The sequence below is a fragment of the Vidua macroura genome, chromosome 20 (genome assembly GCF_024509145.1).
Source record: "Vidua macroura isolate BioBank_ID:100142 chromosome 20, ASM2450914v1, whole genome shotgun sequence".
NCBI classification, from domain to species: Eukaryota; Metazoa; Chordata; class Aves; order Passeriformes; family Viduidae; genus Vidua; species Vidua macroura.
Genome location: NC_071590.1, coordinates 11,006,162 through 11,033,954, shown reverse-complemented (window position 1 = coordinate 11,033,954; position 27,793 = coordinate 11,006,162). Strand labels below are relative to the sequence as shown.

At 53.9% G+C, this 27,793-nt stretch overlaps 1 protein-coding gene across 1 annotated transcript in view; it reads left to right on the top strand.

Moving 5' to 3' along the window:
* The first annotated feature begins 4,579 nt into the window (after positions 1–4,579).
* Positions 4,580–27,793, top strand: part of MNT (MAX network transcriptional repressor) — a 35,431-nt gene continuing 12,217 nt past the window's right edge. The window contains exons 1-4 of the mRNA XM_053995228.1: positions 4,580–4,697; positions 13,813–14,374; positions 16,482–16,523; positions 17,186–17,297. Coding sequence (XP_053851203.1) covers positions 4,625–4,697; positions 13,813–14,374; positions 16,482–16,523; positions 17,186–17,297 — 789 coding nt within the window. The 5' untranslated portion in view covers positions 4,580–4,624. The remainder of the gene's footprint in view (positions 4,698–13,812; positions 14,375–16,481; positions 16,524–17,185; positions 17,298–27,793) is intronic.

The window sequence follows — 27,793 nt, the reverse complement described above, 5'->3', positions numbered from 1 at the left end:
TAAACTCCGGCTTTCATGTGAGCACAGTTGGGGGGATTTCTTATTTGGTGTGAAGCCTAAAAATGGAGAATTAACACTCATTTAATCATTTGTGTTCAGTCATAATTTAGGCCCTGAGCAACAAAGTATTTATGCAGGAGAGAAAACTTTAGGCAGTCACATATTCCAGTGACTCCAGAAAGATTATTCAGATGCCTGAACTGACAAGTTGCTTATTCAGAGTGAGGGAAGAGCAGAATTCCCATGTTCTGGAAGCTGAGTTGTGGAGCCCAGCTGCAGCAGATGGATGCTGAGAGTTTTCAACCCAGGCTGCAAACACAGAGCTCAGTCCCTGCACAGCCACCAGCGCTGGGGGTGATGCCCTGGCTCCCAGGGGTTCTGTGACCTCAGAAAATTCAGGAAATTAATGAGAGTCATTTCTGAGCTGGGGGAAAAGTCACAGAGGTGAACACTGCCAGAAAGCTAAACTCACTGCCGGTCACGGGATGCAGAAATCCTGAGGATGGTTTGAGCACACAGAAGCTGTTTGCTGCACAGCCAGAAGGGAAACAAGCAGAAGAGCAGGAAGGACATTGTCAGATCTCCAGCACTACTGCAGTTATTCTTCCAGGGCTGCACAGCTGAAGCATTTTTTTTAACATCCATCACATCCCTAGTATAGGATATGACAGTAAGGTATTAGATGAGCCTTGTGCCATTGTAAGACAGTGTCATCCTCAAATGGAAATTTTTCATCTCCTTTCAAATCTCATCTGTTTTGCTGGGGGGAGAAGGGTTAGGGCTAGGATATAAGGAAATATGATGAGCCTCATAAACACTGTTGCTTTTTCCTGCACTGTCTATATATGAATATCATCATCAGTTTATCTAAATAAATCTAAGCCCATTCAAAGTTTATATAATGCCCCAAATAACTCTCAAAACAAAGAAAGGCATTTACAACAGCCCAGCCTCATGATTAAGGTATTATCCAAAGTCACCACTCAGAATCTTTCGGAGTGATTTCCTTCAGGCTCAACTACAGCCACAACATAGTAGAGATCAATATCTGTGCCATCTGAGTATCATCCCATGCAATCTAAAGGACTGACTAAACAGGAAATAATACACAGATAAAAGATAAAATGCCCTGGGCATTCCCTCAAAACAGGTAAAAAGGCTCACCTTGGAAACTATATATGCTTATAAGGAGACCAAAGGTCTGAATTCTCATAAGATACATCTAATATTTAGAGAAGATTAAAAAAACATCAGCCAAAGGATTCAACTGAAAGTTTTTAAACCACAGATGGAAACTGAAGAGATCCCTGTCCCCCTAGTGCAGGGCTGGATGTGGCAGCTCCAGCAGTGCCTCCTGCTCAGGAGCCTTCTCTTCCTGGGAAGAGATTCCTGCCCATGGGTCACTGTCAGGAGCAGCCCAGGTGAGGAGGACCAGCACAGCCCTGAGCAGAGTCCCTGAGGCCGGGCAGCCTGACGGGAAGGACAGCTCTGACCCCAGAGCAAGCCACTCTGCCTCTTGGTGCCCTGAGCCCCTGAGGTCTGTGTCTGGCAGGGTGGTGGAGGTAGCCCAGTGCCTGCTCTTCCCAAGTGTGGAGTATGGAGTAGAAATTGGACCTCTTGGTACTTCTAACACACATGCAAAGTTTTAAACACTGTCCCTAAAGTGTTCACAAAGTCAACCCAGATAATGTAAGCGCTCTGGTTTATCCCTGTCCCCAGTAACAGTGTCAAATGATTCAGTGAAAACCCTTCCATAAAACCTTCCAGAGGTAGATGAATATATACAGTTGATGGATTCTAGATGTGTACACAAGCTGCTCCATCAGCCAGGTCCAAAAACTTGCAATAAGTAAATTTAATCAGGAAACATCACTCAGATATGAATGTTTAACGACGCTGATTTCTACTGTGAGCTGCCAAAGCTAGGAGCCAGCTTAGCAGTCAAGAGCCCACAGAGCTCAAGGTTTCAAAACAAACAACTCTCCTTGGAGATTAGTGTTGCAAGAGATGTGAGCAGGCAGAAGAAGGAATGTTTTGCCTCCTGCTAAAGCATTAACCCAGCACAGGACTGAATTTTTGTATGGCACCTGAAAATGTTTCTTTCAAAACTGTGTTCACTCAAGCACCCTCAGTCAGTCAGAGCACTGCCTCTTGTATGCTCCATAACCTCCTCTAATGACTCGTTTTTATTGTGTTGTTTGGGATTTTTTGTCTTACCCACTAAACCCCAGAGTCTTTGGCCCTTGCAGGGTGCAGGGCCCGGGGTGGGAGGTGCACTTTGTACAGCAGGTTTGATGGCAGGATAGCAATTCCTTCTTCAAACCGAGTCCGTCTGGAAGAGCACTGTAATCCCAGACGGTTTGTGGGATTACAGAGAGAGCTGGTTGGAGACCTCTGCACGGGCATACACAGACCTGGTCTGCAGCACTGCAGCCCACACCAGCAGCTCGGACTGCAAGGTGCTTCTCCCAGCTGTGTGCTCCCTCCGACAGAAGTCCACGTCACCTCGCTGTCAGCATGTCCAGCTTTTTGAAGTGCCAGACGACCGGTCTAAGCTCTGCAGTGACAACCCTGCAGCATGCCCAGCACAGCCAGCCCAGGCTGTGGGCGTCCCAGCTCTCTGCTGCTCTCCAGCTGTGTTTGCCAGGTGCTGGGCTGTCCTCGGCTCCTCCGCTGGGATCAGACAACCCGGTTATGGAACCCGGCACGTACAGTCACACACAGCACACGCGAAATGCACCTGAATCCGCCCAGGCTACAAAGGGGAGGACTTGGGCGATGTCAGATTCAGGCAGCCCTGGAGCAGCTCTTGCTGAGCTCCCCAAGGCTCAGCGGGCACCGTGTCACTTGCAGGAGTGCTCCCGCTGCTGTCACAGGCTGAGCTCAGCACACGGCCCCGCGGCTGCTCGGGGGAGCTGGGCTGGCTGGTGGAAGGCATGCCTGGTGCAAAACTCCTCCATTCACTGCGGGAGCTGGGAGGAGCCGGTGAGGCAGTTTGCAAGATGATTGGAAAGCAGCTGACAAGTTCGATGAGAAATGAGCTCGTCCCTCCGTGAGCTACACCCGCCCAAAGGTACCCCAGGTGAGTTCTTTCGGCCAGGCTTCATCTACCTCTGTATTTTATCTACCTCTTCTGCTCATGTGTGATGACGCTGCCCTCATTACTGTGGTGAGGAATTCTGATAACGCAGCGATGAGTTCATGGCAGAGCCCGGGAGGAAATGACTCCTTGCATCTGCAGAGGAGGATCAGATGCACGTCCAGGGCACGAGGCCACCAGTCACACGCTGAGCAAGGGCGAGGCATCGCCCCGACCGCCCAGCACGGGCGGTGGGAAACAGAAGCACCTTTAGAGTCAGCCCCAAGCTCCAGAGACCAGTAGAGCCCATCCCACACGGATCTGGGCTTGCCCCCTTCACTGGCCATTCCTCAGGGTAGTTTTTGGTTTGTAAATTTCTTAATGTTTGTAGGTAGAATGAAAATTCTCATATGAAAATCTATTTTTTTTTAAAACCCATTCCTTCCGTGAGAAGCGCTGTTTTTTCTAACCAGTTTATTTTCCCTTTACTTCAGTATCTCTTCCCAGCCAAAACCCAGAAGTCAGTCAGAGGCAGATAGAATGGAAATTAGAATGGAAAATTTCCTTGTGGATAACTGAAGTTCAATTTAGTTTCCCAAGCTACTGACAAAGGGGCCGCACACAGGACAACGTTGCTCAGGTTAACCGTGGGCAGCCGCAGTGCGAGGTGTTTCCCGGGAAGCACCGGTGTGACCCTTTCCGCCGGGCTCCCTCTTTCCCCTTGCTTTTATCCGTAAAAAGGGCTCGCCTTTCCCCCTCCGTGGAGGCACCCGCCGGCTGCGGGGCGAGGTCACGCCAGAGCGCTGAGCCACGCGTGCCCGCAGCCAGGAGGGCTCAGGGAGCTTCTGGAGGGATGGGACGCGCCGCGGGGGCAGAGCGGGGCCGGGTGGGTGTGCGGGCAGCCGGGGGCGCGGTGCCCGGGCTCGCCCCGCGGCCGCCGTTCCGGGCCGGGCGTTGGGCGCGGTGCGGGTGCGGGGGTGCGCGGGGCCCGCACGTGCGCGGGGCGCGGCGGGCGCGGCCCCTTTAAGGCGCGCGGCGGCGCGGGGCGCCCATGTGGAGGGCAGCACGCGTGTTGTGCTGCGCGCCCATTGGCCCGCGCGCGCTGACAGCGCGCCCCGGGCCGCCGGCGCACTGCGGGGGGAGCGCCGCCCGCAAAACGCGGCGCCCGGATCGCGCCGCCGCCGGACCGGACCGGCCGCCGCCGCGTCTCCCGCCCCGCGTCCGCCCCGGGGCCCGCTCGGGTCGCGCCCGCCCCGCGCCACCGGCGGGGCTGCGGGGCCGCGTCCCCGCGTCCCCGGCCCGGGCCGGCCGCCGCGTCCCGGCGCGCCCCGTCCCGTCCGGGCGGCGCCCCGAGCTCCACTCCACGTCTTGGCGCCGCCCGCCGCGTAGTAGCGGGGCCGCGCCAGCGCCCGCCTGTTGTGTTTCTGTTGCCACCCGCCATCTTGTCGCCAGCGCTGCGGCCGGCGGGGCGAGCCCGGGGCGGCGCGGGCGGGGCGGGCCCGCGCTCCGGGCGGCGGCGGCGGCGGCGGCGGCCGGGCCCGCGCCATGAGCATCGAGACGCTGCTGGAGGCGGCGCGGTTCCTGGAGTGGCAGGCGCAGCAGCAGCAGACCGCACGTGGTGAGTGACCGTCCGCCCGCGCCTCGCGGGGCCGCGCCTGACAGCGCCGGCCGGCCGCGGCTACGCGGGCACCGGCACCGGGGAGAGGTGGGGGGGGGCGCACCGGCGCGGGCTTTGCGCTGCCGGGGCAATCCGACCCGGGGAAACGCTCGGGGCGGGCGGGGCGGTGTCAGGGCACGGGGGCGATTCGGGGACAGCGCGGCGGGGGCTCCGTGCGGGCGGGGCTGCCCCGGGCCGGGCCCCGCTCCCGCCGGGGGCGCCGCCGCCCCCGCCCCGCGCGCTGCGTGTCCCCGGCCGGCGGGGGGGCGGGGCCTGGCGCGTCACTCGCTCGGCCCCGCCCGCCACCACGTGCGCGCGGCCCCGCCCCGCGCGGCCCCTCCGGGGGCTGCGGGGCCCGCCCGGGGCGCGGGGGAACCGGGCGGAACCGGGGGGAACCGGGGGGAACCGGGGCAGCCCCGCGGCGCCGCCCCCGCCCGCTGCCCCCGCGCCCCGCGCCGCTCCGCCGCCGCGGCGGCCCCGGCCCTCCGGGAGCGGCCGTCTGCGCCCCGGGGCCGCGCAGCAGCGGCGGGCGCGGCGGGGCTGCAGGACAGCGGCCCCGCTCCCGCGGCGGCCCCGGCGCGGGGCCTCGGGCGGAGCCGCGGGAGCGGCGCTTTGCGCCGCCGCCCATTGTGTCGGTGATGAGTCACGCAGCAGACGGGGGATGCGGGGATGAGGGGCCGGCAGGATTCCCGAGCCCGGAGCACGCCCCAGGATTTGGAGATGGCAGGGGCTGCCCGGTCCGCGCTCCCCGCCGGGCGGGTGACAGCTCCGGTGCTGCTTCCCAGCCCTTTGACGGTCTCCTTGCCACCGCCAGGCCTGTGGTGATAGCGGCTCCGGGCTTACAGGTGGCGGCTGTGCTGGGGTGCAGCAGTGAAACACCCGGCTCGACCTCTGCAGGCTGCTGGGTTCGCCTCCTGCTGCTGGGAGGCAGCTTCCCCTGCCATCCCGCTGCCCCGCGGGGTCTTGTGAGGGGCTCCGGCCCGCTGTGCTTGGGTTACAGGGGAGCAGGAGGAACCTGCCTTCCTGTGCTGCACAGCTTCTGGGGCAGGAATTGCTGCTGAGCAGGATGCATGGGCAGGGTAACGCAGCAAAGAAAAGACACCCTGCGGGTTTCTGGGCTCCAGGAGCAGCTCACAGGGATGTGCGGGGATGTGGTGTTGCACAAAGCCTGCTGCAGGCTGGAGCTGCGGCCACGAGCGTGCCCGGGCTCTGGGTGCTGCTGGGGGGCACAGCCGCCCTGTCTGCTGCACGGGCAGGGGGCTGGGCTGCTCGCAGGACCAGCAGCGTCAGTGCAAACGTGGCCACTTCAGGGAAGGCTGGGCACCAGGAAGACTGGCACGGGAGGGAGGAGCCCTGCAGTGACCTTTGGGTGGCAGGAAGATGTCAGGGGAAAGAACAAGCAGAGGAACAGCTGGGAAGTAATAAGTAAGAACAGTAAGACCGGGGTGGCTTCTTTGCCTTGTGTTCTTCCTCTCCTCCCCCTTGAAATCTTGTGTTCTGCAAAGTGTTACGGTCTGTGTTATACCCCCAGTTACACTGTGGAACTCCAGGGGTCCAGTATGGCCTGAAAATCAATCCATTTTGGGACAGCATTAAAAAATATATACTGAACTCATCTAAGGGCTGCTGGGTCTGCAGCTGACAGCAGTGCCTGCTGCTGCTGTAACCCTCTTGCTGTAAGCGTGTGCCTCCCAGGCACGTAACACTCCTAGCACTCTTACATGGGCACAGACTCACAGCCTGGGGTCCTTTCTCTCTGTTGTGTGCAAGCTCTAGAGACATTTGGCTTGGATTAGAGGGTGCTGATTTCTTTGCATTTAGATTAATCCAGGAATGTTTCATGATCTAAGAAAAACAAATTTCTTTATAACTGCCAGTAACTGATACTTGTTTTCTTAGGGTTTTTCCCATAGATACTCACTCATCTGTGACTGTCCAGCTTGTGTTTGCTGCTCTCTCGATGCTGCGCAGTTCATTCACACCATTCCCTTCCTGAGTGGTCCCAGCGCAGGCAGTGACCCTGCAACAAACACAGTTCTGGGCTTTTCCATCTCACCTCCCTGCCATTTGGACACACTTAATTGCCTGGGAGTGATAATGGTGTGTGGTGGCCAGAAAGGTTTGCTTTGGCTGTGGTGCCACCTTCCTTGTGCCAGTGGTGAGGAGGAGAACCTGCTCAGACCCAGCGTCCGTGGTTGGGCACAGCTCAGTGCTGGCTCTGTGAGGTCTCTCAGTGTTGTCTTTCAACAGATCTCATCAGTGTAATGTTGGGATGCATCTCCAGAAACCTTGTGGGGCTTTTTGGCCACCCTGTCTCACCAGGGTGCTGTGTGGCCTCAGCCTTGGTCTCGCTGGCTGCCGCAGGCAGCACACCCACCTGGGTTTCCTTCAGGGGAGGTTAAAGCACCTCCCAACACACAGTGTGAGTTTATCTGTTTCCAGAGGCTTCCAGGAGAGCTGCACTGCAGTTCTGAGGACAACAGTGCCATAGTGACATGCTTATTCTGACAATTAGACTTTGACTTCAGGAAGAGCCTTGCTCTGTGACACAGCAATGTCTGAATTTTGGGGGTGGCAAAGGATAATTGTCGTGGGACTGCAGGGATAACTGCCTTGGTGCAGCTCGTTCAGGTGATGGTGGTGACTCCCTGTTTTGATGGGCAGATACCCTTGATTCTTCTTTCTTTTTCAAGTATGGAGATAGGGTTCTAAAGGGTAATCTGCAGATTTCCATTCATTTCCTTGAGAAGAAAGCTGGCTAGAGTGAGCAGCCTGTGGAAGCAACCCCTGGTGCAGCCCTGGGATGAAGGTGCAGCAGTGAGCCCTTGTTCTCATCACAGGATCGAGGAATGTTACCTGGAGCAAACATGCTTACCTAACAGGCTGGCTGTTATCTGCCAGATCCAGTTCTGCCATGACTCACTGAACTCCTTTCACCTGTCTGTGCTCCCTTGCTGGCTGTGTAACACACGAGCAGCCTGTTTGCTGGCTGTGTAACACACACACTGTGCTGGCTGTGTAACACACGAGCAGCGTGTTTGCTGGCTGTGTAACACACACACTGTGCTGGCTGTGTAACACACGAGCAGCCTGTTTGCTGGCTGTGTAACACACACACTGTGCTGGCTGTGTAACACACGAGCAGCCTGTTTGCTGGCTGTGTAACACACACACTGTGCTGGCTGTGTAACACACGAGCAGCCTGTTTGCTGGCTGTGTAACACACACACTGTGCTGGCTGTGTAACACACGAGCAGCCTGTTTGCTGGCTGTGTAACACGCACACTGTGCTGGCTGTGTAACACACAAGCAGCCTGTTTGCTGGCTGTGTAACACGCACACTGTGCTGGCTGTGTAACACGTGAGCGGTAGACTCGAGGCAGCCTGCAGAGCACTTGCCAGCAGTGGATGAAGTGGGGTCTCAGAGTTTCTTCTGAGGGCACATCTGTGGGCTTTTTGGTCTGTTTTAAGGATACACAGTCAGTTTATAATACTGTTTATTAAGTCAGTTCATGTTTACTGTTTTTTTCCAACCTGTACATTTAAGGCTTGTCACGGTTCACTGTTCCTGCAGTGTGGGCCAGAAGCAGGGACAGCGGTGTCCTCATGTGTATGGGATCAGATGGGTTGGGTCCTGCCTGTCAGCAGCACCACTTCTTGCTCTGAACTGTGACACAGAAGCTGTTCAGCTGACAGAAATACATGCTTTTTATCGGCGTGCATTACTTTGTCTCCCTGTCTCTTAAAAACGCTGATGTCTGGTGGAAAAGCACAGGCCCATCTTGTGTAGGACAGCTCACCTGCTTGGTTGCCCAGGTGCAGCTCCTTGGATGGTGGAGCAGAGTCAACGTGTGCTGTTGGTGCCCGCTTGGCCTGTCAGAGCCTGTGCTTTCCTGCACTTGATCCCAAACACCATGGAAAGGTACAGCAGGAGTTGTGCATCCCTCCAGCCCACCAAGGTGCGATGCTGCAGCTGTGACAGTGGCACGCTTGGCATCCTGGTGACATGGCGGTCCTGGGGTTTCTGTAGAGATGAGGCTCTCCATGATGATTTTGGTTTTTTAGCAGTCTCGATCTGCTTTCCTTTGTAGTGCTGCTAAATCCTCACTCTTTATTTCTTCTGTCCACAAAGAGTTAGTTGTAACTAAAATGCAGGTGAAATTACTCTGGAGCTGATTCAGGGTTTCATTTAAGCACTGGAATAGCTTATTAAAGCACAATGTAAATTATTTGTAGAGACTGGAGAAGCTGTTTTTAGAAATGTCTGCAGGTATTTATTTCATTATCATTGATTCTTCTTTGGGGCTTGGGAGATGAACTACTTCAAGATTTCTTGAGGGTCTTTCCCTGCTGTGTTCCAGAAGGTGTGATGGTTTTGTTGAAAGTAAATGCTTCCTTGTAAGGCATGTGTCTCCATGAAGTACTAATAAAGTGTGTGCTCCCTAGATTTTATCAGGCAAGATGATCACCTTGTCATTTCTCTTATTTGGTTTCAGGTTTGGATACCAAGGTCGCTGGTCTTACTAGTGGTCTGTACTGGTTGGTGCTAGGGAGGAACAGTTGACAATGAAGGCTGATTTTCCTTTGCCTTTAGAGATATGACATAAAGGTGTCATCATCCTCTGGCTGAGAAGGTGGAGATCTGAGTATTGTAGTTGTTAGCAGTGAATGGTGACCCAGTCTGCAGATGAGGTGTGAGCATGTGACAGCAGTGGCAGAGCAGCAAGATGGCTCAGCAGGGAGAGTGTCAGGTAGGGGTAGGGAACCTGAACCCCTGACACTGACCCCAGGTAGGCTGGCCTAGCTCTTGCTTCTCTGTGGTGTATTGCGAACTTCTGAGTTCTAATCGTGAAGCGTTTCAGGTTCCTTTGTGAACAGTGTGCTCCTAAAATACAGTTTAGTTGGTCTGTGAGGTGCCAGTAAGGCCTGTGTGTGGGGAGGAGAGGACATGGGGCCGTTTGGTGTCAGGCTGCAGTCTGAGCACAGCACTGGGAGCCGCAGTGGCAAGTGGCCCTGTGGAAGTGTCCCCGGGTGCCTGGCAGCCAGCTCGGTACCGAGGGCATGCCCAGGAGGGCTTTGGGAAGCAGTGCCATGTCTTGGGTCTGCCATGGTACTGGTGAAGAAACAACGGTGCCAAGGGCTGGGCACCAAACTGCAAAGTTTTAGCTAAGATGGGAGAGAAAAGTGGAGCTTGTGCTGTTGTCAACCACAATTCAGAAGGAGTCAGAAAAGTGTCCTGATTTTAAAGGGTTCTCAGTCCTGCAAGCTTGTTCCTGGGCCTGGAAGTGCCCGTGGCTGTGTGCTGCAGCCCCTGGTGTCAGCAGCATTTGCTGTGACTCAGAGCTTGCTTGGCTGATGCTGAGCTTTGCTGGGCTCCAGTTCTGCTGACTGTTCTTATCTCCCCCTTCCTGGTTCTCCCCTGCAGAGCAGGGGAACTGCAGAAACAGAAACCAACCTCCAGGCTCCAGCCTGCCCTTCCTCTTGGCATGACTTGTCCCGCCCCAGGGCAGCCTTTGGAGTAGTGAATACCTGGAGACTCTTCTGTACCCAGCACTTTCCTGGTAGGAGCCTGCAGTGACTCCTGTGGGTGACAGCCATAGTGAGTGACACCCAAGGCACTCCTCTCCAGGGCTGTAGCAGTTCAAGGTATGCAGGATAAGTTCCCAGAAGCGTTGAATGATTCAGGAAAACACTTCAGACCATTCAGAAAACAACACCACAGAACTGCCTCACTGCTCCTGGAGTGAGAGATGTTCTCCACTGAGCACACACAGAGGTGGGATGCTTGGCTATGCAAAGGCACACGCCCTTGATAAACTCTCTGTACTGATAGTGTCCTTAGTGAAAGGTAGGAGCATTCAAAGGGCACTGACATCCCTTAGAGCCTGCTCCTCCCGCTGGTTCCGGGAGCCTGGGGCCATGCCCTGGCTGCTGCTGGCCCGAGGGCACGTGTGGCTCTGCCCTCTGCTCCCTGGCTGGCGCTGTGCAGTGCCTGTGACAGATGGGTGGCATTTCCAGGGCAGGCAAAAGGGACGAGATATATTTAAATGCAGCAGATTATTAGGTAACAAAGAGTGCCTGGTGCTGTGTACTCAGACCATCAGGGCCCTAAATAGAACCAGGCCACTGGTCAGGGGTGCTGACCCTGTTTCTGTGTCCTCCCAGGACAGAATTTGCTGTTCTGTCCCGTGGCTGCCGATGTTGCTGACACTGCCTGGGTGGCGTGGCCAGGGAGCAGAGGTGCCTGCTCTCACCATGTGAACCTGCTGGCAAGCAGAGTGGTGTGGGCAGGGTGGGATTCCAGGACCCCTCGTGCTTGGGCTGTGGTTCAGATCCCCTGGGGGTTCTCAGCACTGGTTACCTCCCATGGTTTGTTCTGTCCTCAGTCCCCTTGTTAAGAGTGCAAAGAACAAGTGGAAATAACACATAATTTTGAGGTGCACCTTTGGATTCAGCTATCCCCTTACCCAAGGGGATGCCCTGAGCCTTGGCTGCTTTCTGTATATGGGCTTGCAGGAGATCCTGTGCCGAGTGTGCCACAAGGGAGGGAATGAGCCTTGCATGTGTGAGAGCACACAGCACGGTGATCACCCCTGCTTGATCTGTATCTGTGCCCAAACGTGGGTGAGCTTCCTTCATGTGAGAAGACGTAGAGCTTGGGGGGTTTTCTTCCAAGGATGTCTCTGGTTTGTGTGCAGGGCGTGAGTGCAAAGCAGGAGACAGACCTTCACCACCCAGTGGGAGGGTTTCTGTCCAAAGAGATGGCTCAGGGCCCTCCAGTGCTTTTGCTGGGGATGGGAGCATGGGTCCTTTCTGCCTGTGGGTAAGTCAGACCCAAGAGGACAGTGGCTCTTCAGTGTTAGATTTTGGCTAAAAAAAATCCTTGAAATAAACTCATTTAGCTCAAGGGGGCAACGCCAAAGGCCTTGCTGGCAGGTTGTCAGCAGCCCAAGGGCTGCACCTGCTTCCAGAGACATTTACATAAATACTTGTGATCAGCAATGCCTGCTTTACCGTGCTTCCCTGTTCTCTCCCTGCCCCGGTGAGTGTCGCTGGCTGCAGGAGTTGCACGCCGGCTCTGCTCCGCGCTGCCCTCGCTGCCGGTCTCGGTGTCCTGGCTGGATGCTCTGCTCCACTGTGGCCGTGTCACCTCCGGCCCGGGCAGGTCCTGCTGGCCTCGCCAGACCGCGGCACTGCCACGGCTTCCCGTTAACGACTCCTTTGGTGCCCCCTGCTCCCAGTCTCAGTGGGAGTCTGGGTGGAAGCTGTGCGGGCTTTGGGCTGCTGTGCCGGGAAGGCGGTGCAGGTCAGCCCCCGCCGCTTTCTCTGTCCCAGGCTGGACGTGCTCAGGGAGCGCCGTGAGTCAGCAGGTCCTCGGGGCTGGGTTTCCTCATGCGCCCCGTGCCAGGGCCATTGCACGGGCTCTGGCTGCGAACCAGCAGCAAAGTGGAGCAAGAGATCTGCAGACAAAGGGCTTTTCTTTATTAGTTATTAATGTCGTCGAATTGAACCACTCCAAAATTGTTGGTAGCTAAGATTTGTGTTTGCATCAGGGAATTCCTGCTGGGGTTTTTGCCGCCCTGCGCTGCTTCACTTCTTCCTTTAAGGAACTGTTGAAAATACCCTGAAATATTTTGAGAAAATACAGAGAAATGCAGCTTTAAGGCTCAGCTGCTTATTAAGCAACCTCCCTCCTATTTTGGAGTCAGTCAGATCTTTTGCTCACTCACCCTACTTGTGCTGCAGAAGTTGAATGAAAACTTTGGATTTGAGTCTCAGGCAGCCCTGGGAAGAGTGCTGTATGGATGTGAAACCCTTCCTGATGACAGAATTTCACGTGGTGCTTTTGTGAGTGCTGCAGGGTCAGAGACTGAGGCTGCAGCCCCAGTGCTAGAGCTCGGTCCAGAGGGTGGTTTCTCCGGGTGTGGGTTCAGGACAGTGTTTGCCTTGGCAGCTGGCTGCTTGACCTGGCTCGTGCTCTCCTTAGGGAGGTTGGGCTGTGTTTGGGCTGCTGCTGCAGCTGAACTTCAGGAAATTGTGTCGCCTGGATCTGGGTCAGTGTTGCTGTGCGGTCACGAGTACCAAAGGGCATTCAGAATCGGGAGTTTTGTTGCCTTTGTTGCTCTCTGTAGTTTTTGCACTATACACCTCAAGATCAGAAGATGGGTTAGAAAGTATCCCAGTAGTGGCAGGGCCGCTGAGGGTGGCAGGGGCTGGGCACTGTGGCTGGGCAGTGGCCTGGTGGGGCCCTTTTCCCTTTGTTCCACTTGATCTGTTCAGTACAGATTGTCTTGAAGATCACTGGGGGATTGAACATAACCTGGTAATTCCAGATGGCAGCATACATGTTCTTCTCTCTAATTTCCTAAATACACATTCTGACTTCAGTGTTTAAGTCGAGCCAAAGCTTCTCCTGGGAGAGGCTCTGTTGGGATGTTTCTTAGAGCTTCCTTTAAATTACCTGATATTGGTGACTGTATAAGACAGATCACCCAGCTGTCCTCCCAGAGTCCTTTCCCTAATCCCTCCCTTGATAAATTAAGGTTTTATTTTCCAAATATTTGTATATTACTATGAAGAGGTTGCTGCAGCACCTTTCATTGCAGCTCCTCAGAGGTTGTCAGGAGCGGGATCTGCTGAGCCTCACGGACGGTGGGTTTGGAGATATTTGATTAAGGCTGCGCAATGTCTAGATGCCAGGGCCACTGGCGCCACAGGACTTGTATAAATAAATTTTGTTTGTGCCGTGTTCACGCAATTAAAGCCAGAGCCCTGGATTGCGTCTGATGAGGTTTATTTTGCTAGTCGGGCCACACAGATTTCATTTACTTTGTCTGGTGTTCTGAAAACATATAGGAATATACACACATCAAAGCCAAGTTTAAGAGCTTGATTAAAATCCACAGCAGTAAAGAGGTGCCCCGATGTGTTTGTATCAGTGCAGCGTCCACTGAGCTGGGATTCACTCGGGATAGTATAAAACCCGGGGTGTTTTAACTTAGGGATCCTGCCCCGTGCTGGTTGTAGGCCGCTCTCAGGGAAGCGCCATTGCTCACTGCGCGTGTTTCTCTTTCAGAGGAGAATGAGAAGCATGAGAAGCTCTGCCTGGAGAGGGAGCAGGAGCAGAAGAAGGCGGGCAAGGCCAGCGTGCCGCGGGCCAACAGCACCCTATCCCCAGAGGAGCCCCGGAGCGAACTGCTGGTGCCCATCTCCCCCCCGGGCCCGGTGCCCCTGCCGCCCCCGCCCCTGGCAGCTCCCATTTCAGTCATTCCCATCCCCGTTGTCACCGGCTCCCCCCAGCAGGCAGCCCAGGCCGCCCTGTCGCCGCCGCTGGTGCAGCGCCACCAGCCCCTCGTGAGCACTCCCAGCGTGCCCAAGGAAGCGCCGTCGGTGGCGCCGGTGATCCAGCGGCCGCCGGGCCCGCACCTGCCGGATGGGAAAGCCGGCACGCCGCCCTCGGGCAGCCCCAAGCAGCTCCCGCACTACGCGGCGCCGGTGCTGGCCATCTCCCAGCACCATGTGGTCCCGCAGCCCATCCAGCCCCTGCAGCACCCGGCCGCGCCCGCGCCGCTCGGCGCGCTGAAGCTGGCGCCGGCGGACGACATGAAACCCATCGAGCTCAAGAAGAGAATTGGAGGGTGAGTGCGCTGCGTGTGGGTACGTGTCCAGGAGGGACGAGCAAAGCTGCATCTCTCTGGAGCGGCTCCTGCTTGTGCAAAGTGGTGTTGGGTCAGAAATGCCAAGACCTGTGGATGTTTAATGTCTTTGATTTGCTGAGAGCAGGGTTTTTTAGCTTGACGAGTTTTTATTTTCCTCCCTCACTCCGCACCGTAAGATTTTGTATAAGGATTTCTTTTTGCAGGCCAGAACTGTGTTAGGAAGCAAGTCCCAGCCCTTCATGTCTGATCTCAAGTGGTATCTCGTGTTATGTTTGGCAAAAGATCACTGCTTGTACTGGTCAGGGAAATCAAAGTGCACTGCTGCTTGTGGGAGCTTTCTTGAAAACCAGAATGGGACCTGGGAGATGTTATTCTGAGGACAGAGATCACCAGTTTCTCAGTGCTGTAAGTGCTAAGGGCCTCCTGCTTGCTCAGAATCTTGCAGCTGGAAGGGGCTGAAGGCTATGTAGTCTGCCCTCACCCTCTGAAAGGACTTGTGGCTCTGATGTTGCTCCAGGTTAGTGTTTTTCTGGCTTGTTCTTAAGGACTTTGGCTGGTGGAGACCCTGCCTTCTCTGTAGCTGGTTGTTTCCAGACCACAGTATCCCAGTAGGGAGTCTGGTATTACTGCTTGTGGACTGGGAGAACAAACCATTCCCTTCTTTGCAGCAGTTTTACCTGTTTCCTTTGGCCCCTCAGTTTTCCTGCAGCATAAGTGACCTGGATCTGTTTAGTCTTCCCTCCTGGCTGTGCTGTTCTCCTGGCTGCCTGCAGCAGGGGCATGCCTCTTGGCAGTGGTGTTGGAGATGGTGTGTGAATCCCGTGGGGACTGGTGGAGATGTATAGTGGACAGAAAAAAGGTTCATTGGGATGTACAGATCCCCAAACGCATAGAAACAGTGAAAGTAATGCAGATAGAGTTTGTGAAGATAAAGGCTTCAGTAAAATGCCAGTGTAATTCCTCTGAGAAGATTGAGATCTTCAGAGCCTGTCTGCTGCTGGAAGGGTCTGTGCACTAATGAAGAGCTGTCACTGACGTTGTGTGGGTTCAGGGGGCTGTGGAGGAGGTTTCTGCTGGCACAGGGGTACCAGGGCATGCTGCACAAGTTTGGCTGCCTGGGCTGTGGGCAGTGGGGTGGCTGCAAGTGCACCCACAGACTGCTGCTGTGCTGTCAGACTGAGCTTGGCCCTGGGAGCTGCGGGGGCTGTGGTGCCAGTGTAGAGCACAGCATCACCACTGCATCCCCCCAGAATTGCTCCATAATTGCTCCATAAGAAAAGATGTCTTTTTCAGCCTGTGAATGTTTCATGGGAAAATGCTGTCAAATATTTGTCACAATTTATTAAATATTATTACCTCAATGTCCTGTATTTTCAGTCAAAGGCAAATAATTACTTTGCAGTGTATGAAAGATACTTGAAATCTCCACATCTGCTGATGTACCTTATCACTGAAAAACTGAGATAACGTGTATTTGTCTGGCTTTTCCTAAAAATACTCCTCTGATTCAGAGAGTGGGTGGACTCAACCCCTAAAACCAGAAACTCACTCTGGTTTTTCCTTGAGCAGTGACTGGAGAATTCCTGTATTGCTTCATTCCATGTTTATCCTCAGCTGTGTTGTTTCATGCACAGTAAAAACCCAAAGCAGTTGGAAGTGTCTGCCCAATCCCATATGCTTGAATTTGAAACTGCACAAACCTTGTCCCCTTGCAGTGTAGGCATAGATCAGAACCAGGTCAGAATCTGGGCTCTCTGGGTCTGTGCAAATACTTAAAATTCATACTTTGTGTCTTTCCCCGTTGTTGGTGTAGCTGTTTCTGCATATATACACACACATCACACCTGTTTGTATCTTCTGTGCACTCTGTGCACAATGCTTAGTTCCTCTGATGCACATGTAAAGTATGGAGTTTATCTTGAAACAGTATAGGCAGAAATATATATGTACTTAATGTTAAACCAGTGATACATGAACACTTCTGCTGCTTTTGCATCTTGACATACAGACAGTGCTGCAAGCACAGGTGCAAGGCAGGAGTTTTCAACCTGACACTGAGCTGATCTTTGTTCTTTTTGGGTTACAGGGTTGGGACCAGGGAAGTACATAATAAATTGGAGAAGAACAGGTGCGTAGAAAGCCAGGGGTTTGGGTTTTTTAATTATAATTCCCCTCCTTTTTTTTTTGGCCTATCGTCTGTCAATATTTGTTTGGCTTTGGCAGGTTTTTGTTTGTTTGCTTGCTTGTTTTTTAAACAGATAACCTGAATAAAATTCCTAGTGACTTTTACTTAATCTTGCAGTATTGCTTGGCTTTCTTATAGCTCAATTCTGCATTTTTTGCTTCCCAATATGTTCTGTTTAACTGCACCATTGCATCCCAACCACCCTGATCCTGCAAAGCAGTAACAGTGCATAACAGTGTGACTCTCTTTTGATTTAGAAGGAGTAAAATACCCCAAATGAGGGGTCAGTGTACAGTGTGAATACAGAATAAACATCCGTTTCTGACCCAAGCCTGACTAGCTAAATTGGAAGTATGGTGACAGTGAAAGCACCAGCACAGTGAGATGAGATATTTTATTTAAGGCTGCACGGTGTTCCTGACTAAGCTGGGATAGAACCCAGGCACAGTCCCGCTGGGCTGAGCTGCTCATGCTGTGCTGGGGCGCTGCTATGCACAGGTGTAGGTGCTTTGCTGGATTAGGGCCCCAATTAGGCTCTCCCCTCTGGTGGAATTGGTTCCTGGTGTGTCTCCTGGCAGCTGACGAGCCACCTGTGTTTTCTTTAGACGTGCACATTTGAAAGAGTGCTTTGAGACATTAAAGCGCAACATCCCCAACGTGGATGACAAGAAGACCTCAAACCTCAGCGTCCTCAGGAGTGCCTTGCGATACATCCAGGTACGTGAGCGCCCGCGGGGCTGGGGGAGCAGAGCCCAGGGCTGGCCTCGGGGTGCAGAGGAAAACGGGAGAGAAGCTCCCCTTCTGGAAGTTCCAAGCTAACCACAAATCATCCTCACCAGAAGTGGTGATGGCAGGGAGCAGATAATTCCGATGATCTTGGAGATCCAGGCTGAGTGAACTTCAGTTGTGTTTCCTTTTGGGCTCAGGTGAATTTTAGTATGTATCATTTGGGGAGGTTTTCTGCTTGCTTAACCAAAAGACAGAGTTCTGTAAAGATTTGGTATATCTCAAAATTTTGATGAGATGGACGTGTGAGTACAAGTCATTTGCTTGGAGGCAAGGAAAGCCTAGAATCTGAGGCTGCAGCATGAAGCTGTAGGTGGATGGGGCACCACCAGGAGTGAATCTGGGAGAAAGCACAGGTAAAAATCAGTTGTGTTTGTATCTGGAGGGAAATAAGTGTTAGTGTTTGCTTGTTTAATGTTTGTGAAAGTGGTTAATGGTAGCATAGAAGAAATTGTTGTAGATGTCCCCTGTGAATGTGAAATCAGTAGCCTGTAATGCAATTAAAATTTGTCTGGAAACTGGTAGAGTTGCTGCATTTATAGTGCAAATAGAGAGCCAGTACACCTTGTACATTTTGACTGGAATAAAAGGTGCTGAGGATTGATCACAATGGTCTTTTCCACATTAAAATGTAATCTTTTCTCACTTTGTTTCCATTTTTCCTCAGACACTCTCATACGCCATTTCCCTCTGGTGTTCAGAATTGATTATTCACTTCAGCTTTGCTTTGGAGAGTCAGTAATGCCTCAGAATTAGATCGGTTCAGCCCTCCTCTTAGTTGTCACCAACTTCCCTCGGAGAGATGTGGCTGGGGCAAATTCTGGCTGTACCCAGCCACTCTCTGTGATGCTCAAAAGAGTGTTTTTATTGAGGCCTAATGAGCTTTAGAGAAGATCTGAGCCTTTCTTTGGATTTTGGCAGGCTGATACTGTAGTTTGCAGGAGGAGCCTGTCTGATGCCAGTCTGGGATGCGTGGTGCTGGGCTGGGACTGGCCGGCTGTCCGTCGGTCAGTGTGCGGTCTGTCCGTGGCTGTCTGTCGGTCAGTGTGCAGTCTGTCCATGGCTGTCCGTCAGTCAGTGTGCGGTCTGTCCGTGGCTGTCTGTTGGTCAGTGTGCAGTCTGTCCATGGCTGTCCGTCAGTCAGTGTGCGGTCTGTCCGTGGCTGTCTGTTGGTCAGTGTGCAGTCTGTCTGTCGGTCAGTGTGCGGTCTGTCCGTGGCTGTCCATCGGTCAGTGTGTGGTCTGTCTGTCGGTCAGTGTGCAGTCCTGGCCGACATCGGCCGTCCGTGGCTGTCCGTCGGTCAGTTGCAGTCTGTCCGTGGCGGTCTGTCAGTCAGCGTGCAGTCTGTCTGTCGGTCAGTGTGCGGTCTGTCCGTCGGTCAGTGTGCGGTCTGTCCGTCGGTCAGTGTGCGGTCTGTCCGTCGGTCAGTGTGCGGTCTGTCTGTCGGTCAGTGTGCGGTCTGTCCGTCGGTCAGTGTGCAGTCTGTCTGTCGGTCAGTGTGCGGTCTGTCCGTCGGTCAGTGTGCGGTCTGTCCGTGGCTGTCCGTCGGTCAGTGTGCGGTCTGTCCGTCGGTCAGTGTGCGGTCTGTCCGTCGGTCAGTGTGCGGTCTGTCTGTCGGTCAGTGTGCGGTCTGTCTGTCGGTCAGTGTGCAGTCTGTCCGTCGGTCTGTCCGTCAGTCCGTGTGCAGTCTGTCTGTCAGTCAGTGTGCGGTCTGTCCGTCAGTCCGTGTGCAGTCTGTCTGTCAGTCAGTGTGCGGTCTGTCCGTCGGTCAGTGTGCGGTCTGTCCGTCGGTCAGTGTGCAGTCTGTCTGTCGGTCAGTGTGCGGTCTGTCTGTCGGTCAGTGTGCAGTCTGTCTGTCGGTCAGTGTGCGGTCTGTCCGTCGGTCAGTGTGCGGTCTGTCTGTCGGTCAGTGTGCGGTCTGTCCGTCGGTCAGTGTGCGGTCTGTCCGTGGCTGTCCGTCGGTCAGCCGGGTGCTGGCCTGGCGTGGCAGAGAAGGTCGCGGTGCCCTGGGGCCGTGCCAGCGTCCCCCTGCACGTGTGTGGGGAGCACATGGCGGGCACAAGGCCCCGCTGGCGTGCGGGGCTGCCAGCGCTGGGCTGGCTCGCTGCCCCGCGGGCAGGGACACGGCACGGCCTGTGACGCTGTGGAGCCTCCTCACCGCACCGCCTTCCCTCCTCATCCTCTCTGGCAGCTGCTCGGGGAGCATCCCGAGCACAGTTTTCCTTGGCAGCACCAAAGCCATGGGTCTATGATTCAGTCACAGGATTCAGTTGTGCTAAAAATCCCAGATTACTAGAAATCTGATTTGAAATTTCAGCATTCAGAAACAAAAATCATCTTTTTAATTTTTTTTTTACTGCAGTTTGAATTTAGGTTTGATCTGTTTCAACAAAAGTAACATCTATCAGTGTGGGGATGGCCACCAATCGTGTGCCAGGCTCTGTGTGTTTCACTCACAGGCTCAGTGTTTCCCTTGAAAAGAGAACAGGGCAATTGTACAAAAGAGATTTAAAAGTAAAAGCTCTTACTCTCAGGATAGCAAAGTAGTTTTTCACTTAAGAGGAAAAAAAAGCTCAAGAAACTCAAACCCAAACGAGCCTCGCAGGGGAGGAGCACAGCACCAGCCAAAGCTCTGCTCCTGCAGGCACTGTGACAGGACCCTGATTGTTGCAGCCTCTCTTCCTACAAAATCCTTCCTTCCCCCCTTCCCAGATGGAACTTCTTAGAAACAGGCTGTTTGTTTCCTTGGCTGGATTTAAGTATTTGTATCTGCATCAAATCAGATAAGTTAGAAAGTTAAATTCTGAACTTCCCATAGAGCCATCATTTTAATTTATCCTTGGACCTGGGCTTGTGCTCTGCAACAGTAAATTAGAATTTGCAATTAAGCACACTGTTGCACAAAGGAAATGGGACCCAACACAGCTGGAAGTTAATAATCCCTTTAGCTGGTGATTCAGCCTGAGGCAGTGTGGGCTGTTGTGCTGGCTCTCAGCTGAGGAGGGGGTCCCGGTGGGTCCAGCAGCACAGTGGGCTCCAGACCCCGGCACACAGCTGCTGTTTGTTACATGGGCCACCTCGGCTCTCGTTCTTCACTTTGCTGCCTGCACAGCCTGAGTGAAAATGCCAGCGACCTCTGGGGAGTTTGTAAGATGCGTGGAGCGATGTGGAAAAAAATCACATAAAGTGAAAATAAAATGCTGTTTGCTTAGAGAGAGCAGAGCCCTGTCCCCTGGCCTGCTCCTGAGCGGTGTCCCCTGCAGGGGACAGGCCTGGCCTCCCCAGAGCCCCTCTGGCTCTGCCCGGCCCAGCCTGGCACAGGTCAGCCATGGCTCGCAGCCCGTGCAGCTGGGCTGCCTTTGGTTCTCTCAGAAGGATTCCTTCCCCCTGGGAAATGGAATCATCTTCTTTGAAAGCTAACTGAAGCCCTTAAGCAAGACTGCTACTCCGTGTTCTCAAACTGTGCCCGTCACTGGGGCACCTGAACGCCCTCCAGTTTCAGGGGTTATTTTCTATTGTACATTCAGTGTCAGGTGACATCCAGGTGATTTGCTCACCAGGTGACACTGGGACAAGTGGCACACAGCCCAGCCCAACCCATCAGTCTTTGGTTGTGCTGCAGGTCCTGCTTGTTGGCCAGTTTCCCCAGTACAGTTGAAACGCTGACTAAATAACAATGTGCTTTCAAAATCTGAGGTGCAGCTGAGCTTCCCAGGGCATGCAAAGAGCAAAAGTCTTTGGAAGGTGTGGAAGCAAGGCACTGCTGTGATCCCAACCCCTGCACATGCTGCTCGGGTGTGGCAGAGGCACTGGGGGCTGCTGTGGTGACAGATAGGCCTGGTCCTACAGAGCAGTTTTGACTCTGTTTGTGAAATAGACTTTGCTTACTAATTCACAGAAGTCCTCTGGCAGCCTTGCTTGTAGTGTTAGAGACAAAACATAGCTGTAGTGAACTAAGGATTTATAGTATGGCCAGTTTGTCGTTATTACCTTAGGAAAGGGCAAGAAGGGTGAAATTTCCTTATGACCTACCAGTGCTCACCAGTGCTGCCAATCATTTATGATGTTTACGTTGTTTATCCTCACCTCATCTCCCTTGGCTTCTCAAACTGCCTGAAGTAACAGTTGTGCACCTAAGAATGATGCAGTTTGCTATTCATGCCAAGAGTAATCAAGAGTTTTGACTCCCTTAAGGGTAGAATGAATCCAAAGTACTATCCCAGGATGTTTAAGTAGTGCACATAAAAATCCTTTGTGAAGTCCTTTTTAAGCTGAACTTGTGGACATGTGAACAGACCAGATACTGGTTTTACATTGGTTAAATTTTCCTTTTAAGATTCACAGCATCTCTGTCTTCTAGTTTGTTGTATTTACTGGTTGCTTCACTGGTGTTTGAGCACAATCATTCATCCCTGTCTGTGTAGAGGACCAGAACAGGACCTGTGGATTTTTGGGTCCCATAGCAGTGCTTGATTTGGGTGTTGATGGGTGCAGAGGGCCCCGCAGCCATGCCAGGTCCTGGTGCAGGGAAGTGCTGGACTGCAGGCACAAACCACAGGTCTGACAATGGCTGTGGCTAAAGATCACAACTCATTTACATTCAGGCACTGTTGTGCCTGGATTATTGATTGAAATGCATAAACTGAACCTGCTGCTGAATGCTGTTAAGTTCCCCACCTTGACGAGGATGGCTGTAGCTGTTATTTTTTATTCTGTGCTAGCTATGAGGTGAATATACTCATCTTCTGTAAAACTTGTCTGGTAAGAGTGGGGTCCATCAGTACCTGCCGTGCCTCCCTCACGTGAGCAGCATTCAGATGCCAGGCTGTGCTGCTTCATGTTGTTTACCTGGCCTGACCCACTGATTCTATCTTGTCTAATTAGCCTGAATCTCAGTGTCAGTAATGAAGGCCTCCAGCATCCATAGACTATGGTCATGCAACGTGGTGTCATCTGTAGATTTCAGAAAGTGATGAGAAATAAGACCTTAAAAAAACCCAGTGTTTAATTCCCCACTGTTTCTCCAGCTGCAGCAGGACCTGCCTGCAGGGAGGCTCATCCAGGGAGCCATCAGGACATTTTTATTTGCAGGATTGGCCACAAAACATGTCCTGTAATAGTGATTAAAAATGGCCAGCATTTGGACCTTGTTGAGTAATTGGAGGCTGTTTCTTAACCATTGCCAAGAGGGATAGTGATTTTTTTTAAAGTATCTCACTCATTACTTGTACATGAGAATTTGGAAAGGGTGAATGGAATTGTAAATCTGTCAGTGTGTTTGTAATTGTCAGAGAATCCACACCTGTTCCACTGCTGTCATTTAAGCAGTAGTTTGAAGAAGCACGCAGGGTTGTAAAAACCAAACCAGGCTGTAAGTGGATTGCAGCACAGGGTTTGGGAATGCTGCTGTGTGGTAGCTGATGTGTTTGGGGGCTGTTGCTTGTTCTGGTTGCCACCTTCTGTGAGACTGGCATGGGAGGGGAGACAACGCGTGGGCCCTGACGAGAGCAGTGATAATTACAGCTTGGTTGCATGGCTGTGTTTTGTGTGTGATGTTGCAGGAGTCGCCTGCCTTTGAAACGCAGCAGAAGCCCCAGACAAAGCAAAGGCAAGCCCCCGGGCCGGCAGAGGAGCTCCAGAGGAGCTCCAGCCCGGCGGGCAGCGGCGCGGGCAGCGGTGGCAGTGCGAGTGCCACGGCACGGAGGGCACCGTGGCTGCTGTGCCAGCAGCAGCACAGACTGAGGGTTGCACCCGGGCACGGCTCTGCCTCCTGGCCTCACACAGGTGCTGGAGCCAGTTTGCCTTTAACAGCTGGGGTTTGTGTCCTCCCACTGCCACCGTGGCCCTGACAGCGAGGGAGACGGATGGAGAGAAATCCTCTGGTGACCCAGATCTGCTCTGTGGGCCGTGGGTGGAGCTGCTGGGGTGCGAGTCGCTGGCACTGCCCTCCTTAGAGGGATGGGGAAACAGGAAGGAGAGAGGTGGTGCGGGAGGATGGCACCATCTCTGAGTCACTGGGACCTCGTGCCTGCTGCCGTGCTGTGGGGAGTGCTCCTGTCAGAGCCCTTGGCTCCAGAGCTTGCTCCAGGAGGTGTCCTCTCCCAGGAGGAGCCCTCGCTTCCCTGCTCCCTGGACACCCTTCAGGTGTGCAGCTTACCTGTGCCACGTGCCTGTTGGCTGAGCCGAGGTGTAGGAGCAAAGGGAGGGCTGCACCCAGGACCCATCCAAAACTCTGCCTTGGCTCCTGCAGCAGCTGCTCACACCTGCCTGCAAGGAAAACACAGAAGCACTGCAGCAAGTGGATGTAGGGATAAAGTGTCTGCTCAGAAATCTCCTCCTCATCCCTGGCAGACAGCTCTGGCTGTGGCTCCAAGGTGTAAACCTGCCTGTTGCCCTCTGGAGCTGCTGTCCATGCGTCATCACAAAGGCTTGGGAAGAGCTTTGGGGTCCTGCATCCAGCAGTTGTCTTGTTAACAATAATCCCTTCTTGAGATGCAGCATGCTTCATTTCTGTTTGCAGAAAATGATGACACTTAATCACAAGAGCATATTTCCCACAATTTTTTTTTCATTTCAATTTTTTTTTAATTTAAGTGCTGCAGAATTAAATTTGAAATTAAAAATTATCAAGTTTTAATTTCCCAAGTTATTTTAATTTGTTTGGGATCATTTTCTAAGTAACAAACATACCATGGTATTTCAGGGTCTTTGGGGCATCTGGAATCCACTGGAATCATTAGAAATGTCTCATTTGCTTCCTGAACAACAGAGACTGGTTAAAAAATAAAAATAGGAAAAGCAAAAGACATGACCAAACTGAACACCAAGTGATTGCAAGTCATACTTCAGTTATTTTAAAATTGAATTTCTTGTGTTCTTGGGAGTCATAGCAAGGAATTAAGCCAGATCTGCTTTCTGGGTGACAGCCAGCAAGGGGCCAGTGACTGGCCTGGGGATGGCTCTGCTTTTCCCTGCTTTGTTGTACTGTGGGTTCCAGTTGGTTGCTGCCTTTTTGTTTGTTTGTTTGTTTTGTTTTGAGGGTTTTTTTGGTGGTTTGTTTGTTGTTTATTTTCTTCTGAGTTTATTTTTTGTCTTCCTGATTTGGATCGTTCCTCCCCTCTGCCCCAGTGACTGTTTGTACTTTGTCCAGAGTGTGGTGCTTCAGGAGGCTGATTCTGACAGGTCAGTGCAAACAGCCGCGTTCCAGCCCTAGTTTTGATCACAGATTAAGGCCTGATGTCTTTTTTTTTATCAGGAGCTTGAAGTGCAGTTATCAATGTGAAATGATAGATATAAATACCAATGCACGTTCTCATTTTCCACGATAGCTCCAGGCATATTTCCTATTCTGGGAAGCATTTCTGTCTAGAAGTTGATCCCTACCCTTGCAGCCAGGTTGAGCAGTGGTGGGTGGTGCCCACCCCGCTGGGACCTGCTGGAAAGTGGGTGCAGCCTGTGCAGGGAGGACGTGCTCCTGGCCTCGAGTGCCTGTGTGAGGGTGAGGTCACCTCCAGGGCACAGCAGCGCTCCTTGGCTGCCGTCCTCGGCCAGGGCTGGGTCACGAGGCTGCTGCAGGCACCCACGGCCCGGCTGTTGGTGCCGGGGGTCACGCTCACGGGGAGCCAGGGATGGTCTCTGGCTCACCTTGCAGGCTTCACTTCGGTTTTGGTCCTGCTGTGGAGTTTGAGTTGGAGATCTTGGGAGGCTGAAGCTGGGGCATGAGCACTGGGAGCCTGAAGTCCTTGTCCTGTGGCTCCCCCATTTGCACACAGGCTGCCCCCTCTCCCAGTCCCCTGGGGAGCAGTCGTGGTGAGACCCTGGCCTCGCTCGCCCAGTGCTGAGCACGGTCTGTTACCATCTTATGGCTTTGGGTCAAGCCCGCTGTGATTTTAGCTTGTGTTTGGGGAAAGTGAGGCCGTGGTCTGTGCAGCAGGGACTCGGTGGCACAGGCTGCAGGGAGGTGTCAGGGTGGGTGGTGGCAGTGCCCAGGTGGCTGCCGTGGTCGTGGCGGTGCCGTGGTCGTGGCGGTGCCGTGGTTGTCGCAGTGCCGTGGTCAGTGGCAATGCCGTGGTCAGTGGCAGTGCCGTGGTCAGTGGCTGTGCCGTGGTCAGTGGCTGTGCCGTGGTCAGTGGCGGTGCCGTGGTCCCTGGCGGTGCCGTGGTCATGGCGGTGCCGTGGTCATCGCGGTGCCGTGGTCCCTGGCGGTGCCGTGGTTGTCGCAGTGCCGTGGTCAGTGGCAGTGCCGTGGTCCGTGGCAGTGCCGTGGTCAGTGGCAGTGCCGTGGTCCGTGGCAGTGCCGTGGTCAGTGGCAGTGCCGTGGTCCGTGGCAGTGCCGTGGTCCGTGGCAGTGCCGTGGTCCCTGGCAGTGCCGTGGTCCCTGGCGGTGCCGTGGTCCCTGGCGGTGCCGTGGTCAGTGGCAGTGCCGTGGTCGCGGCAGTGCCGTGGTCAGTGGCGGTGCCGTGGTCAGTGGCGGTGCCGTGGTCAGTGGCGGTGCCGTGGTCGTGGCGGTGCCGTGGTCCCTGGCAGTGCCGTGGTCAGTGGCAGTGCCATGGTCAGTGGCGGTGCTGTGGTCAGTGGCGGTGCCGTGGTCAGTGGCAGTGCCGTGGTTGTCGCAGTGCCGTGGTCCCTGGCAGTGCCGTGGTCAGTGGCAGTGCCGTGGTCCCTGGCAGTGCCGTGGTCAGTGGCAGTGCCATGGTCAGTGGCAGTGCCGTGGTCCCTGGCAGTGCCGTGGTCAGTGGCAGTGCCATGGTCAGTGGCAGTGCCGTGGTCCCTGGCGGTGCCGTGGTCCCTGGCGGTGCCGTGGTGCCCCAGCTGTATTTTGCTGCGGTGGTACCAGGCCAGCGCATCCGGCATCGCTGCGGGATCTCATCTCCGAGAGCCGGCGGAATGAAGCAGTTGCCATGGAAACTGTGGCTTTGGTTCCCGTGGCAACCAGCCGGGGTCCACACACGGCTGCTTCTTGCAGGCAGCGGGGCCGGTGGCGTCGGCGGGGCAGGGATGGGTCTGGCAGGGGCTGTCCCCTTGCAGGGCGCAGGCAGTGGCTCCAGAGGCCGGGGACGCTGGCCTGCGGCTGGGAGAGCTGGCTCCTCGCCTTCCCACGCCCGCAGGCTCTGCTCCATGGCAGCAGGGCGGGTGGGCTCGGTGTCGGTGCTGCGCCGTGAGCACGCTGCTGAGGAACGTAGACAATTTAGCACCATTCGAAGTAGGAATGCCCAGAGTTGATAGGAGTGATGGAAAATCCTCAAATCCTACAGGTGAGTGCCTTGGCCAGTGGAGTTTTGGCAGCTGGGGCTGTTTGGGTTCCCTTTGGGACTCTGTGGGGACATCTTGTTCCCCAGCATCCCTCTGGTCCTGGTTGGAACATTTTTGGAGTCAGGCTGGTGGATTCTTGCTCCTGCTGTGAATCTCCTGCACTATGGCAGTCCCAGCAAGAATAAGACCCTTAGGATGTAGGGTTTTTTCCATTACATAGAGGAATCAAAACTCTGTGCAGCAGTGGAGAGCCTGACCAGCTGGTCTGGTCTGTGCTGGAGGTCCTGCAGGTCAGTGGCAGCTGAAGACCCCCTGGCTCAGCATGTCCCAGTCTCTGGCACCAGCTGTGATCCCCAGAGCAAAGAGTTAAAGAATCTGGCTCAAAACTGCAAATTGCTCTCCTGATTGCTTATTGATGAGGTATTTTCAGTCAGCAAATGTAAGAGAAGAAAAGAGCTGAAATATGCTTTGGAAAACTCATAATTGAAAGTGTGTTTTTAAACTGCTAATAAAATGTTTATGAGGGGAGCTGTGTAATGAGGCCTTTTAAACCTTGCTAACGCCAGCCGCAGGGCCAGCAGCATTCCTGAGGCAGGGGCAGGGAAGGCATTGGGGGCATTATTTCCAGTCTTGACATGAGAGTGAGCAATTTAATTACAGACAGCTATAAAATGGAAAATTCTTTGCAGTGACAAATGACTGTTGCTATACAAGGAGAGCAGGAGTTGGTGTATGGTTTGTTTACCAAATGATGACAGGGAGATGCACACAAGGACCAAATAGTGGCTCCAAACCAGCCAGGACAGTGGGCACAAAGTGGGGAAGAGTTACCACTGGAATTGTGTCAGGCCTTTGCTGTCACTGCAGTTGTCTGGTCTCGCTTCAATAGTCCAGGTGGATAAAGGCTGCCAAGGAGCTGACAGGTACAGGAGGAGAATCAGATACTCTAGGGGAATAAAAGCAAAGCCACAGGTGGGTTTTAATTTGGTTGCTGGTGTTTAAATAAAAGATGACGGGACTCACCACTGGCCTCGTGTCCCTGTCACTGCTTGCACCTGCACGTGGAGCAGCCCCTGCTGTGCCCGTGCCTGCCAGGGCAGGGTCAGGCTCTGCTGCAGGGGGCTCACTCAGCTTCAGCTCAGCAGGGCTGAGAGCGTTCACACAGGAACATCGTC